At 42.9% G+C, this 16,962-nt stretch overlaps 1 protein-coding gene across 16 annotated transcripts in view; it reads left to right on the top strand.

Annotated features, from left to right (window-relative positions):
* The first annotated feature begins 3,096 nt into the window (after window positions 1-3,096).
* The window catches only part of rbm44 (RNA binding motif protein 44), a 53,506-nt gene continuing 39,640 nt past the window's right edge, over window positions 3,097-16,962 (top strand). Inside the window, exons 1-4 of one of the 16 annotated variants that reach the window (XM_061791718.1) lie at window positions 3,129-3,200; window positions 3,847-3,953; window positions 13,653-13,723; window positions 14,158-14,300. Coding sequence is in view for 12 of the 16 variants with exons in the window: in XM_061791710.1 (XP_061647694.1) it covers window positions 5,569-5,736; window positions 13,653-13,723 (239 nt within the window). In the remaining 4 variants the exon portion in view is untranslated. The other 15 variants (XM_061791722.1, XM_061791712.1, XM_061791713.1 and 12 more) reach the window with 15 other exon arrangements.

The following is a 16,962-nucleotide window of genomic DNA, read 5'->3' as shown; positions in this document are numbered from 1 at the left end:
TGAGTTACGAGTGGTCATATGAAAAAAGGGCGAGAACTTAGTTGGTAGTAAAAAGTGAAAAGAGGAATTTGGGATTGGGTTTTAAGCCGATTCAGTGCACTAACCTTTAATATTCCTTTGTTGAGTGGTATCATTGGTTCAAAGAGTTTGACATAAATGCTTCTGGAATTAGTCTCATTGTTTGGAAGACCCGCAGCACTCTGCTTGTTTGGTGCTGAGTCAGAGCCTTATCGAAGCACATATAAGTGGCAGAAACACAGGTTAGTAGAGTGCCTTTAAATGCCATAAAAGGCCTTTAGTTTTTCTCATGGGAGACAACCTGCCCTGAGTACCCTGCATTTACACTAATGCGATTGTGGCATCAAAGGAATTTATGGTGTGTCTATGCCGAGTCAAGCATGGACAAATTATATTGTGCTGAATAGCAAGGCGTTGGCACGGTGAACAACTGGTTATCACATCTGTCTCGCAGGTTCAAATCCGGTCTCGCTTGTGTGGAGTTTGCATGTTCTCTCCGTGCCTGCGTGGGTTTTCTCCAGGTACTCCGGTTTCCTCCCACATCCCAACAAACATCCATGGTAGGTAAATTGGAGACTCTAAATTGCCCGTAGGGGTGAATGTGAGTGCGAATGGTTATGTATTTATACGTGCCCTTTGATTGGCTGGTGACCAGTTCAGGGTGTACCCCGCCTCTCGCCCAGAGTCAGCTGGGATGGGCTCCAGCATGCCTGCGACACTAGTGATGATAAGCGGTTCAGAAAATGGATGGATGGATGGATGGATGAATAGCAGGCAGAAAGACTTCAAGGAGATAAATACACACTAATATTTTGAGATCTTATTCTAATATCTTTTAATTGCAAACTGTGTGGTTCTGAAAATCTTTATTTGGATCCTCACCAAACATTTAATCTGTCCGGCATGTGACATCCCTCTCCAGATGTTCATGCAAATTTGTGTTCTTCTAATATTGTGAAATAACCAATAAAGCAACAAAACAATACCACTCGCCCTCACCTTTTTACGGTATTCATGACTGAAGTAATGATTTGCCAACAAATGCCACATCATTATAGCCAGCAATTCCTAAGCATCCAATCAAGATGCTTTTACACTGCAGGTCTTAATACCCAATGAATCTATTGTTATCATAATGACAGGGTAGCCATTCTGTTCACTTTCACTGCCTAATCTGAAGTTTCCTGATTCCTTGTGGGTTTTTTTTTCTGCTAACAGTGCTACCACACACAACCAAACTTAACCACATGAAAAAAAAAAAAAAAAACAGGAATTTACCACCTAGTGTGAATGCAGCTGGTACAGTTCGATTCAGTTCGGCAGGCTACACATTTGAATGTTGACTGTTTCAGGAAACAGCTGAAAAGTGCATCGGTGACTGTAGCTCTCCTTTCCCACGTGAGGTTATTATCGTTAGTATACTATGAACATTAAAAAAAGCTAGCCGGGGGGGCGGCACAAAAGATGAACCGCGATATTGCGGGGGAACACTGTAGTCGTCAATTGTTTCTTTTTGAAGGATTTTACCTTCTATTTTGATCACTTTGGCTGTGACGTGGGGGTGTCATAGAAATCCTATTTGCAGCATGATGAAAAGTAAACCCACGGGCCGAGTATAACGCCCTGGATCCATTCCAAATGTTGTTGACCCTGCCAAAGCATCGGCAGGGTGATGGATGGCTCGGAACGTATCAAACAGTGGCATCGTAAACAAGACTCCAGATCGATACATACACAGTTACAGAGCACTAGACACACACAGAGCTGGGCCTTGACGCAAGTGGAGATACATCACACCACATGACCGCAGGCCACTTCTTCATGGATTATTGATTCACGTATAAGAAACAGCAGCGTTAATGACGTTTAAGATGTGATTCTTCAACCTCGCGCTGTGTCAACACTCAAACACACACCTCCCGCCCTAAAGTCCATTCGGAGTGCTTGGTTCCAAACGGTGACATAACCGGTTTTTCAAAAATGCACAAAACCGCCTACTGATTTTGCTTCCTATTTAAGTTTTCATGCACCACAGTCACCCTCTGGTGGAGCTCATTAAAAAGCAGACGAGTGTCTAAAAAGGATACAAATTAAATAACCACATGAGCCACACAGTAGTTTAGCTTCATGAGAAAGTGTTCTGCATATATATATATACATATATATATGTATATATATATATATCCACCACTTCACCGGATCACTATTCCAAAGAAAAATTTTAAGAAATTGTTTTTTTTTTTTTTCACATTTTCAGTCATGTTCTCGAAAAATTGCAAATATTTTACAAATTCTGGCAAGGTATATAAAAACGTTTTGCACAACTGTAATAAGATGCAAAAACTGAACTGACTCATTACGGGTGGTGGTCAAATGTCATATGTCACAGACTTCCTTGTGACATTTATGATGCAGTATAATGAATAATTCAATAATTTAAAAAAAACATTATTTCCTTGTGAAATGGTCACTAGAAAATATAGGTTGTTTTTTTAACAATTACCACACAACCATTTCATTTAGGTTGTACAGTACTGTATACAACTGTGCTGTAAGAAAAGCAATACAATTTAATAATGAAAGTTTAAAAAAATCTGCACCGCATAGTTTAGTTAAACAAATTCAGTATACAGTAGACAAATAGCTGAAGAGGAGGAGAATGATCGTTTGGAAGTAACTTTCTATAACTCTCATGCTTTGCTTTTATGTGTTCCAATTAGTATTTTGTTTAATTTATTTTATACACGCCAGCATTATCTGTTCTTTGTAAGCGATTAATTTCCAAATGTAAATTGTTTTGTTGAGTTTTCCCCAATCCCACATCATTTCCATAGTTATGCAAGCACACCCAAACTGTTTTTTTTATTTTTTTTTTATCCCAGAACTCTCTAACAAATAACTCAACAGACACATTCTTCAATATTTAGCTGTAAATCAAATATTTTGTTTTACTCCATTCGTAGCAATGTGATTTCAGTCTTTGTGTGTGAGGAGGAAAGATTTTTCAAAGCAAAGCTGTGTGAAATCCACTCGCCGTTTTCAATCGACTGCAGCCCTACTTTTGGCCAGAAGAGGTCAGTCGACACTAGAATTGAAGCTTCTGCGACAATCAGGTGAACTGCTCCACAGAAGGCGGTTAAAATCGAGAATCAGGTTTGACAGTCGTCCGCTGTTGTCTCCCTGTAAGCTTACTCCAGGTGCTTATTTGACCACTTATTCGCAATTTGTTAACGGTCAATTCATAAATAGAACAAGCCTCGAATATTATCGGTCTTCTTTATAGTTCTGTCGATGTTTTCTTTTTTTTAATAAAGGCCCAGGAGGCGCTAGCTGCTAACTTGCTAGATAGCATTAGTTTTTTGAACGATTCAAAACGAGGTTGATATCGTTTTTCACCCATTTTATAGTACAAATTCATACCTCCGGTAAGATTGAAGAAGTCATGGATTTCTTTCAACCGGTTTGGCGTCAGGTGGCTTTGCCCTTCCGAGTGGGGCCTACTTTCAGTCCCATGGATTACTCAACCATACCTCCATTTTCTCACGTACTGGGTAATGCAACAAATCTGCGTAAGTCCCCATTTAGATTTGACGGGGGATGAAAAATACAAATGTTCATGAGAAAGTGTATTAGCTTTGAACTCACCAAGTGTTTGCCTGAATAACATTTGTGGTTTATCACAGGAGAACCTGAATGTAAGTCCACTCTGCCTGTGTGCCACATGTTTTCAGAAGAGACCAAACACTTCTTTTTGCAGATGTATGACCATTTATGAGAACATCGCTGATATGTTTGCTTCTCTAAATGTAAATTTCTTTTGTCGTCCAGGTCGCTCTATGATTTCGTGGCGGCCCATCATGACATTGCTTTAAATGACCCCAAGTTAACTCACTGGTGCTTGAGCTTGCCATACGAATACAAACAGCTCATACGATGTAAGTCTTTATTCATTTATGAACTTTGAGATGTATTTCTGCGCTCAGCTAAGATGTTTTAAAGTACAGCGCTATGAAAAAGTATTGGCCCCTTTTGTCAAATGATTATATTTGTGCATAGTTTCCCCACTTTGTTGAAGATCATCAAAGAAATGTAAATACCAGACAAATATAACCCAATTGAATTTAAAAGGCTGTTTTTAAGTGGTTTTCATTTATTCAGGAAAAAATAACTATTCAAAGTTACCTGGCCCTGTGTTGAAAAAGCAATTACCCCCCCTGGGCAAAAATTGCATACATGCCAGAGTTCCAAGGCGAACACCACTGCTGACCAAAAAGAACATAAAGGCTCTTACTTTTACAAAATAAAATTAAAACAAATCTGAATGATTTCCAAGACTTTTGGGAGGGTATTATATGGACTGACAAGATTAAAGTTGAGCTTTTTGGAAGGTGTGTGTGTCGTTACATCTGGCGTAAATGTAGCACAGCATTTCAGATAAAGAACATCCTACCAACAGTCAAACATGGTGGCGGTAGTGTGATGGCCTTGTGCTGCGTTTCTCCTTCAGGACCTGGACAACTGGCTGTTATTAATGGAACCATGAATTCTGTACTTTAACAGAAAATTCTGAAGCAGAATGTTCAGCCATCACTTTGTAACCTCAAGCTAAGGCGCACATAGGTCCTGAAGCAGGATAACGATCCAAAACACACCAGCCAGTCAATTTCTGAATGGCTTAAAAAAACAATGGATTTGGAGTGGCCTAGTCAAATTCAAGACTTTAATCCGATTGAAATGCAGTGGCATGAACTTTATAAAAGCCATTCATTCTCGAAAACCCTCCTTTTTTGCTGAGTTCAAACAATTCTGCAAGGATGAGTGGGCCAAAATATCTCCAGAGATGTGAAAGACTTATTGCCAGTTGTACAAAACACTTTATTTCAGTTGTTGCTGCTGAGGATGGCCCAACTACTTTTTAGGTTTAGGGAGCCATTACTTTTTCAAGAGGGCCACTAACTTTGAATAGTGTTTTTCCCCCCCCCCCTTAATAAATCACCATTTAAAAACAGCATTTTAAGTTCACTTGCGTTATATTTGTCTTATATTTACATTAGGTTGATATACAGTAAACAAAGGCGTGGCATTGGCCTGAGGTTCTGCCTGTGCGCTCGGGACCTGCTTTGGATAAGTCAGGAGTTGACAAGACCAGAAAAAACACTTTCGCCGCTTCTGCTGTTAAGCTATTGACCTGCGAATTTTACCAGATGTTGGGAACAACTCAAGTAATCCATGCATACAAGGAAAGTAGAGCAAATAAGATCAGAGGCGTATTGAAAGGTCAGATGACAAAGATGTTATGAGGTCAGTTAAAATTCATATTTGCATAATTTATGTAATACATGCACGTAACTTGCAGCAACTTTTCAACGATAGTTTAGCTAAAAATGAGGTTTTTATTACACATATTGAGCCCTCCCCCAACATACCAGAAGCTCAAAGACACCGTGGTGCGGTTACTCTATCCACCACAAGGGCTACCGGAAGTGACGTTGCAATTGACAAACACAGCGCGCTACACTCTATACGCAATGGCGAGCAACGTGTTGGAATATGAGGAAGAAGACTGTTTTGACATACAGGAGCACCCAACTGAACTTGGCATCGTCAAACCATACATGTTTGAGCCGATCAGGAGGTCGGAACCTGACAGTGACGACGACGAGCAGCCAAGTAGCAGCTGTACAACAGAAAGAGATTGGCCACTGGGTCCATGTGACGGTATGTCAAAAGCATGTCTTTTTATACAGTCATGGCTTGGAAGAATGGCACCCTAGGGTGCCAAAACTTTTTAGCACGACTATACATAATATATAGATAGGTGTTTCAGTGACACGGCACAAGCTTTTACATAGTATGCAGTATTCCTATATATTGTGTGCCCCTTGCTCGAGTAGCGTTATAACACGCCACACAGAAATTCCTTGTCTCTACCTTTTTATCTAATGCTTTCTGCTAAGTCTTTCTCAAAATACGCCGGTTCGAAGTGATCAGCACAGAGTTTGGAATGCTTGCTAGGCACCCATAGCTGACCAAGGTTCTTCCCCTGTCGATTGACTTCCCCTATCCACTGGTCATGTATTCCTTTTTCACTTGGAAAAAGGAATACATGTGTAAATCAACTTACACACAACTTAATTTCTGAGCTTTTGTTCTACTTTCTTTGTATGTATGGATTACTTGGGTTGTTCCAACATCTGGTGAAATTTTCATGTCAATAGCACTGTAACGGACACGCCATCAACCAGATGTCCCCAGCAACCCCTAACCTCCGATAGTTCTGCATTCTCGCCTTCTGCCCCGCTGAGACAGGCGATCACAAGAAGCCTGGTTGTCACCTGTACCCTAAACTAATTAACAGCTTCTCTCCAAACCTGGGGTTCCAGTAAACAAAGATTCCCCCCCCCCCCCCCCCCCGGGGGTTTTATCCATGCTGGTCAAAGCATGCAAAGATCAAGTTAAAAACAAAAACATTTGCTCCTTTGAAATGCATGCAAGACACACTGGGACAATTGATGGAACACAAGCGACACTCGATGGCGATGGAGAGTTGCTGCCAGCCGCCAGCTGTGCCACAGATTTCTCCGAATTTGAATGTCTATTTTGATATTTTATGAACTTTGCATGAATGCTCCCAGTATAAATCATGACACCAATGTCACTGATTCTTTGCCACAGGTCTGATGTCAAATCTGTTTGCCAACTGAATCAGATGAGGTTTCACCTCAAACAACTCAAATGTCACATCACAAATATTAAAGTGCTCTCAGCCGCTACAGAACATTAAAACACTGAATGCATAGATTAAACAGGGTGTGTGCGTGACAATGCAAAGCTGGGAGCTGATTTCTTTATCTTTGATCCAATACTTTTTTTCCACTGTTTTAAAACTACAAATAATCCTAAAATGAAAATCAATAGGCGGCACGGTGGTCGACTGGTTAGAGCGTCAGCCTCACAGTTCTGAGGACCGGGGTTCAATCCACGGCCCCGCCTGTGTGGAGTTTGCATGTTCTCCCCGTGCCTGACACGAATAGAGTGTGGCTGGATCCAAGAGCAGTCGGCGGCAGATGTGAAAGGATGAATAGTTTATTGATGAAAGGTAATGGCGATGGTCCTCTGTGGGTTGGCAGGCAGCGGTGTGGACAGGCGGCTGGCTTGGCGGCAGGAATTACATGGATCAGGAACACGGGGGCGCGGGGAACAAGGAGACACAGGAGTCACAAAGGGAACGAGGAATAGGGTGACTTGCTTGTGGTAAATGGGCCGTGGTACCGCTGAAAGTAACTGCAGGCAGTATATGACAAGAATAATCAGAAGAGTTGTCCACGAGCCAAGGACCACCTGTGGAGAGCTTCAAAAAGACCTGGAATTAGCAGGTACTGTTGTCACAAGGAAAACGGTGAGTAACGTACTCCGCTGACATGGCCCATATGCACGCTCTCCACGAAAGACCCCATTGCTGGAAAAAAGGATGTCAAAGCTTGTTTAAAGTTTGCTAAACAACATTTGGACAAGCCAGTTAGATACTCGGAGAATATAGTCTGATCGGATGAGAATTTTTTTTTACTGTTTGGATGCCTTACGGCGGCACGGTGGCCGACTGATTAGAGCGTCTGCCTCACGGTTCTGAAGAGCGGGATTCAATCCCCGGCCCCGCCTGTGTGGAGTTTGCATGTTCTCCCCGTGCCTGCGTTGGGTTTTCTCCGGGCACTCCGGTTTCCTCCCACATCCCAAAAACATGCATAGTAGGTTAATTGAAGTCTCTAAATTGCCCCTAGGTGTGAATGTGAGTGTGTATGGTTGTTTGTTTATGTGTGCCCTGCGATTGGCTGGCAACCAGTTCAGGGTGTACCCCACCTCCTGCCCGAAGATAGCTAGGATAGGCTCCAGCACTCCCACGACCCTTGTGAGTATAAGCGGCTCAGAAAATGGATGGATGGATGGATGCCATACTGCACACCATGTTTGGAGTCACTGCACATCAACCTAAAAACACCATACCAACAGTGAGGTTTGGAGGTGGGAACATGATGGTGTGGGGCTGCTATTGTACCGAAACGTTCTTGACAAAAATCTGCTGCCATGTACGAGGATGATGAAAATGAAACGAGGGTGGACGTTTCAGCAGGATAATGATCCAAAACATGCTGCCAAGGAAACTCGCAATTGGTTTCAAAGAAAAAAAATAAAGCGAGAATGGCCCAGCCAATCACCTGACTTGAATTAATTGAAAATCGATGGGAAGAACTGAAACTCAAGGTCCATGAAAGCCCACTGAACTTTGAAGATTTGAAGACTGCTTGTGTGGAGGAATGGGCCAAAATCACACCAGGGCAATGCATGCAACTAGTTTCTCCATACAGGAGGCATCTTGAAGCTGTCATTGCAAAGAGAGGCTTTTGTACAAAATATTAAATAAATACCAATTGCCGTGTTCAATACTTATTCCCTGTCATTTCACATTATTACACACAACTTAATTTCTGAGCTTTTGTTCTACTTTCTTTGTATGTATGGATTACTTGGGTTGTTCCAACATCTGGTGAAATTTTCATGTCAATAGCACTGTAACGGACACGCCATCAACCAGATGTCCCCAGCAACCCCTAACCTCCGATAGTTCTGCATTCTCGCCTTCTGCCCCGCTGAGACAGGCGATCACAAGAAGCCTGGTTGTCACCTGTACCCTAAACTAATTAACAGCTTCTCTCCAAACCTGGGGTTCCAGTAAACAAAGATTCCCCCCCCCCCCCCCCCCCCCGGGGGTTTTATCCATGCTGGTCAAAGCATGCAAAGATCAAGTTAAAAACAAAAACATTTGCTCCTTTGAAATGCATGCAAGACACACTGGGACAATTGATGGAACACAAGCGACACTCGATGGCGATGGAGAGTTGCTGCCAGCCGCCAGCTGTGCCACAGATTTCTCCGAATTTGAATGTCTATTTTGATATTTTATGAACTTTGCATGAATGCTCCCAGTATAAATCATGACACCAATGTCACTGATTCTTTGCCACAGGTCTGATGTCAAATCTGTTTGCCAACTGAATCAGATGAGGTTTCACCTCAAACAACTCAAATGTCACATCACAAATATTAAAGTGCTCTCAGCCGCTACAGAACATTAAAACACTGAATGCATAGATTAAACAGGGTGTGTGCGTGACAATGCAAAGCTGGGAGCTGATTTCTTTATCTTTGATCCAATACTTTTTTTCCACTGTTTTAAAACTACAAATAATCCTAAAATGAAAATCAATAGGCGGCACGGTGGTCGACTGGTTAGAGCGTCAGCCTCACAGTTCTGAGGACCGGGGTTCAATCCACGGCCCCGCCTGTGTGGAGTTTGCATGTTCTCCCCGTGCCTGCGTGGGTTTTCTCCGGGTATTCCGGTTTCCTCCCACATTCCAAAAACATGCATGGTAGATTAATTGAAAACTCTAAATTGCCCATAGGTGTGAATGTGAGTGCGAATGGCTGTTTGTTTGTATGTGCCCTGCGATTAGCTGGCAACCGGTTCAGGGTGTACCCCGCCTCCTGCCCGATGATAGCTGGGATAGGCTCCAGCACGCCAGCGACCCTAGTGAGGAGAAGCGGCTCTGAAAATGGATGGATGGATGGATGAAAATCAATACTAAGAGGTGCGGTCTGCCTTCCGTTTGGTCTCTGGGCCAGCCCCCCTTCCCTCTCTTGTGCATAAAAGTCTGAATCCCCTTTGTTCTGGGCTCGCTCTCGTTTCTCAACTTGCCGAAGAAATTGGCGCCCGGCCAGGGAGCCCCACCTCTCACTACCTGGTGGCGGAGATGCACCGAACCTTGCCACCAAGCGCAAGACCGTAGGAAGCACCTTCTAGCTCCCCGAAACTACACTTTTGTGTGTGTGTGTGGGGGGAAGTTTACGGACAAAGATCTGTTGGGAAGGTATTGCAGTTTGCAAGTTTTTCCCTGACCGCATGGCAAACAACGCCACTGCAAGCGGTCTGGCTACTCTGCACTTGAATTCCTTTTTTTCTTTTCCCCCCTCCTTTTTCTTCCAACCACACTTTTCGCCGTCCTTGTCCAACCATCGGGAAGATTGACCAGCACGCCGAAATTGTGTTCTAAGCAACACGATTTCGTGCTGTCTTACGAAGTACATATTGGTGCATATTTGGGTTTAAATTAACGGTAACAGAAATTCCCAACTCTTGCATTGTCACCGCGCATGCTCATTCCACTCAATCTCTCGTTCTGTCAATTACCTTCCAGTTCCTTTACGTACGTTAGCTTGTAATCATTGTAGTCCAGTCCCTCTGCATTGTTTCCATGTAGTTTTCCCTTTTAGATTTAATCAAATTTTCTATAAAATCCCTCTTCCTGTCATGCTTTGTGTGTGCTTGAGTTTAAGTGAAGCCACTGAAATCGAAGAGTTGTGTTTCATTCCTGTAGCAACCTTCAGATTATGAGACTGATCGAGGTTTTTCGTCCCTTTTCCGAAATTTTACACATCTAAAAAGAGACGTGGTGCCTATTTAGGAGAATAGTTTCATTATAATGTCAAACGTAAAATCAAGCTAAACCGGAAGTAACGCAGGCATCTCTTCCGCCGTATTCTTTTCCTAAATTAATTAAGTTTTTATCCATAACTAATATAGCTACAGCACCTTTTGGAAATAATTGAGAAAAATGTTGATCTTAAATACTTACTTCAGCCGCTGTATATAAGCAGCAGCAAGGTCATCAGGCATCATTTGTAGTAATATGGGGCACAACAAACCATGTTTCAGAAACTACACCCAGCGATTCCAAGCCTCTATTTTGGACTTCACACTAATTGTGGAGCAGTCTCAATGCAACGTCAGTAGATTTCTTCACTGGCGTCAACTCCAGCAATATAGTTATGTGCACTCATGTCTTTTCTTCCGAATCTTCTGTTTAGCCTGTCAACTACGGCGTCGTAACTGCCTTCTGTTATCATCAATCCTGCAATTGGTCTTTCTGCAGGCCCAATTGTAGCGTTTATTGGGGGACATCAAATTGTGCGTCATTTAGACCGCCGCCTGCGTCACTTCTGTCATTGTCTGTGTTTTGGTTTGGGTTGTGTTTAGTTTTGTTCCATGTTTTCCTGTGTTCCATGTTTGTCGTGTGCTCATTAGGTTGTTGTGTCCACCTGGTCTCGTCTACTTTGTGTCTTGTCCAGGTGTTCCTCGTTGTTTCGTCAATTTGTTTGTATTTAGTTCCCTGGTTTCTTTCAGTTCTTGTCGGTTCATTGTCGTTGTCACATGTCTTGCCATGTCATAGTCGCCAGTTGTTTTTATCATTGTGATTAAATATTATTATTTTGAGACTTTGAGGCTTTTTTATAATAAAACCCATAAGATCTCATACGTAGATCCAGAGGCTCAGATATTACTCCTTTTGGGATGTGACATCCTTCAGGTTCATAAGGTCAGAGAGCATCGCAATGGTCTTCCCAATGGCCTCTATCCCCAGAGACTTGACCTTGACTTAAAAATGGGTGTCCGTCTTTCCTCGCTCCATGCACCAAGCACCTTTAAAGTAAATGAAATGTTTTGCAACACTGCCTCTGATGACCGCAGTCTTGGGATCTAAATCTTCAAGAAATCCAAAGATGATGAGGAAGTGGGTTTCTCCTTCAAAGATGAGCGTTTCAAAGGCATAGCGGCTATGGCCTACCGAAAAGGTGATCGATAGTAATGGAGAATGTCACGTAGGCTTTGTCCTGGGAAAAGCAAAACTATCTCCCGCAGCTGCCCACATTATCCTGATGTCGGAGCTGGGTGCAGATGTATTAGCGGTGGAAATGCCGGATTCAGTGGAGAGTGAGTTGGACATCAGCATAGACAATGTGCAGTTTTACACAGACATGATTCAGTTGTCTTAGGATACGTACATAACCAGACGGTAATGTGTACATTGCCAACAGAGGACAGCGAATAAGAAAGTCCACCAAACCTTAGCAGTGACACTATATCTGCACTACCTAAAATCCGACAGATCATGCCACACAATCTATACCCGCGGCTGAGCTTGCTCACACAACATGGCTCATTGTGCCTTATTTCTTGTCCCTACATGGAATGGCCACTTCAGAAGAGGAGTCCTACTGCCTAATTGCTCCGGATCTTGACACTGAGGTGCCTTCTCATGCTACTACGCTCTCTGTTCTTCCAGCTAAAATGGGGTGTCATCATTAAGAGCGGCTCTCATCTTGGAAGCTTTTGGTGGACGCAATAGAATTCCTGACTCACATTACTGCGTCTCAACGGAGTGCCGTCAAAGCCAAGCATAAAGACTGTCGTGGCTGGCATTGATGCAGAAGGCCTCGCACAGCAAAAGAGTTGCTCAAAGGAGATGGCAGATCAGCCTCCCAATCGGCTAAGCGTAAAGCCAGCTTTCACCTACGTGGGACTTGACATGTTTGGTCCTTGGACGATTGTCACAAGACAAACGCGCTGAGTCAAAGCTACCAGCTAGAAAGCTGTGCTTTTCAAGTGCATGAGTACACACACCGTGCACATGGAGTTGAGTGAGGCAATGATTGCATGCATGCAAGTTTCATTAATGCCTTGCTACTGTTTTGTGCTCTGTGAGGACCTGCTAAAAATATGTTGTCACTGCGGAACTAACTTTACAGGAGTCTACGCAAGGCATTGCATATACTCCACAGATTCCGAAGCACCCAATGTCAGGAAGGACTTGAGTGATGAAGGCTGCACTTGAGTATTCACTCCTCCTGATTCGTCACGTGGGAGTTTGGGAGCGAATGATTGGCATCTCCAGGCAGGTACTGGACTTCATGCTAATCCAAAGTCCTACACACCTCACTAATGAGGTGCTGTCAACCTTGATGGCAGAGGTTGTGGCAATCATCAATTCCAGGCTGCTCGTGCCTACAGTGGGTTATGGAAAGTATTCGGACCCCTTTAAATGTTTCACTTTATATTGCAGCCATTTGCTAAAATAAGTTTTTTTTTTTTTTTTTTCCTCAATGTACACACAGCACCCCTTATTGACAGAAAAAAACAATTGTTGAAATGTTGTTTCTGAGACATTCATATATTTAACTCTGGTGCTGTCCATTTCTTCTGATCATCCTTGAGATGGTTCTACACCTTCATTGGAGTCCAGCTGTGTTTGATTTTACTGATCGGACTTGTTTAGGAAAGCCACACACCTGTCTATATAAGACCTTACAGCTCACAGTGCATGTCAGAGCAAATGAGAATCATGAGGTCAAAGGAACTGCCTGAAGAGCTCAGACAGAATTGTGGCAAGGCACAGATCTGGCCAAGGTTACCAAAAAATTGTCTGCTGCACTTAAGAGCACAGGGAACTGGCCCTCCTCTGCTGGTTGTAGTCAAGTAGTGCATTCCATTTGGCCTCCATTACTTTTAAGACTCAATTAATCAACAATCAATTCTGCACAATTGACAGAAATTGTAACAATCAGATAATTTATTTTGCATGTCCTTTTAGAAGGGGTTGTCATTGTAGTGCTACACCAGTCCAAGCACAATATTTTAAAGGCTGAATGGTGCAGGTGTATCTAATGAAGTGGTTAGTATCTTTCAACTGATATACTGTACACATGCATTGCTATTGGTTTCAACCATGTTCTGTTTTTCATAGATGGAGATTTTTTGCGGTTCTGCAAAGACACCCTGCCTTAGAACTGCGCTGGCAACACGCTTGTTTGAAGAGTACGTTAACCTGCCGTTGCAGCATGTGTCTGAGGAAAATGTTCCTTTTATTTTTTTTAATTGACTACCATTGCAGATAATGTCCAAGGCAACATGCCAGACATCATGTACAGCTGCCCAATGTAGGGATGAGCGATACCAATAACCGATAACTTGCTGCTTCTCCGAGCCGATAACCAATATTATAACTGATGAAAAGCTGGGGGCAGGGACCCCTGCTTATTTATATTGTATAAAATTGTTTTATATTAGAGATCGACCGATTATCGGCACCAATATTTGGAATTTTTGACATATATCGGCATCTGTATTTTTTAAAATCTGACATACCGCTATCAAGAAATTTATTTAAAACTGGTCTATTTCGGCTCAGATGCAGCCACGCCTCTCGGTCTCTCCTCCCATTTCTGTCTCCACCATCGTTCCACCCACAGCGTCATCTGATTGGTTAAGCAGCCACAGCACGAGTAAGGGGCAGAGCCCATCTGAAGCGGAAGCTCTCCTCACATACACACGCCGGAGAGAGAAAACTTTTTCTCGTGTGGAGAAGCTCCGGAGAGCAAAACTCTTGTTGAAGGTAAACACAGAAAACTCTCCCAAAATTGTAATAAACATCCCAGTGCTCTACATCTCACAACTACTACTAATGTTACTTTACAGTGAGCAGCAGAGTAACATAAGAGCGGAGTAAACATGAGCAGCAGCTCTGCTAGCTCAGAGTATCTCCCGACATGACTGAGAATTATTTCAAAGAAGGCTGCTGATAATATCGATATGGAAACAGTCTGTGATAGCAAAAGCATGTGTGTGTGATTGAGAGAAGGTTCGCAAAAAACTTAATTCACTTGTTTTATTGGTGGGAAGCACGCTAAGGCAGAGGCTGGTTTTCTTTTACTGTAACATTAGTTCGCCGGTGTGGCTCTAAGCGCTCAGCAGACCATGTATTAGCAATGGGGAGAATAGTGTGTGTTTACATGAAAGTCGCATGAAAAACTCTACAGCTCACGACTACCTTAATAACGTAACGTTAAAGGCGGAGTAAACAAGCGGAATCTCTTCTAGCTCGGAGTACCTCCGATATGTCTGTGAATCACCTGAAATATTGCTGTTGATGACATCGATGTGGAAACAGTCAAGTGATTGTAGAAGCCTGTGTGTGTGATTGTGAGAGTAAGAAATTCAATTCAGTCTTGTTTTGTTGCAGAGAAGTACGCTGAGATGAAGACTTTTTAGCGTAACATTATCTCGCTGGTCCTGCTCTAAATGCTTAGCAGACTCAATGGGAGCATGTGTGTTATGTTGAGAATAGTATGAGTTTGCGTGAAAGACATTTAAAAACTCTATAACTCACAATTACTAACATTGGTTTGAGACTTCTGAGCCTATGATCTGAAAATTAATGAAACTGAGATTCTATGGGCTATTTAGTGTTTAACAGTTCAATCTCTTGCAACAAGGCTGCTGATAATATTGATATAGTCACAGTCGTAAGAAGTATGTGTGTGAGAGAATAAAATTCAGTGATTCAGTGATTTATCTGAACAAAATGGTGGAACATTTTAAATACTGTGTGAGCTCATTAAAGCCCAACAAAATGGTGGAACATTTTAATACTGTGTGAGCTCATTAAAGCCCTAAAGGCTGTTTGTTATGGCAGGAGTTTTATTGCACTCATAGCAACTATTATGCTTTTTATTTAGCTCTTGTCATATTAATCATTAATAAGGTAGCAGCATAGTTTTAAATGACAATTTCAGGAGTTGGTTGACATGATGATTAGGAGAAAGGTTGATATATTGTGTGTCCAGGAGACCAGGTGGAAAGGCAGTAAGGCTAGAAGTTTAGGGGCAGGTTTTAAATTATTTTACCATGGTGTAGATGGGAAGAGAAATGGAGTCGGGGTTATTTTAAAAGAAGAGTTAGCTAAGAATGTCTTGGAGGTGAAAAGAGTATCAGATCGAGTGATGAGGCTGAAATTTGAAATTGAGGGTGTTATGTTTAATGTGGTTAGTGGCTATGCCCCACAGGTAGGATGTGACCTAGATGTGAAAGAGAAATTATGGAAGGAGCTAGACGAAGTAGTTCTGAGCATCCCAGACAGAGAGAGAGCCATGATTGGTGCAGATTGTAATGGACATGTTGGTGAAGGTAATAGGGGTGATGAAGAAGTGATTGGTAAGTACGGCATCCAGGAAAGGAACTTGGAGGGACAGATGGTGGTAGACTTTGCAACAAGGATGCAAATGGCTGTAGTGAACACTTTTTTTTCCAGAAGAGGCACGAACATAGGGTGACCTACAAGAGCGGAGGTAGAAGCAGGTGGATGACATCTTGTGCAGACGATGTAATCTGAAGGAGGTTACCAACTGTAAGGTAGTGGTAGGGGAGAGTGTGGCTAGCATAGGATGGTGGTGTGTAAGATGACTCTGGTGATGGGGAGGAAGATTAGGAAGACAAAGGCAGAGAAGAGAACCATGTGGTGGAAGCTGAGACAGGACGAGTGTTGTGCAGCTTTTCGGGAAGAGGTGAGACAGGCTCTCGGTGGATGGGAGGAGATTCCAGAAGACTGGAGCACTGCAGCCAAGGTGATCAGAGAAGCAGGCAGGCGAGTACTTGGTGTATCTTCTGGCAGGAAAGGAGAGAAGGAGACTTGGTGGTGGAACCTCACAGTACAGGAAATCATACAAGGAAAAAGGTTAGCTAAGAAGTGTGACACTAAGAGGACCGAGGAGAGGCGAAAGGAATACATTGAGATGCGACATAGGGCAAAGGTAGAGGTGGCAAAGGCCAAACGAGGCATATGATGACATGTATGGCAGGTTGGATACCTAAGAAGAAGAAAAGGATCGATACAGGCTGGCCAGACAGAGGGATAGAGATGGGAAGGATGTGCAGCAGGTTAGGGTGATTAAGGATCGAGATGGAAATATGTTGACTGGTGCCAGCAGTGTGCTAGCTAGAGGGAAAGAATACTTCGAGGAGTTGATGAATGAGGAAAATGAGAGAGAAGGGAGAGTAGAAGAGGCAAGTGTGGTGGACCAGGAAGTGGCAATGATTAGTAAGGGGGAGTTAGAAAGGCATTAAAGAGGATGAAAAATGGAAAGGCAGTTGGTCCTGATGACATTCCTGTGGAGGTATGGAAGCATCTAGGAGAGGTGGCTGTGGAGTTTTTGACCAGCTTGTTCAATAGAATTCTAGTGCGTGAGAAGATGCCTGAGGAATGGAGGAAAAGTGTACTG

Source organism: Phyllopteryx taeniolatus, chromosome 12, assembly GCF_024500385.1.
Source record: "Phyllopteryx taeniolatus isolate TA_2022b chromosome 12, UOR_Ptae_1.2, whole genome shotgun sequence".
Classification (NCBI taxonomy): domain Eukaryota; kingdom Metazoa; phylum Chordata; class Actinopteri; order Syngnathiformes; family Syngnathidae; genus Phyllopteryx; species Phyllopteryx taeniolatus.
This window is presented reverse-complemented; position numbering and strand designations above follow the sequence as displayed.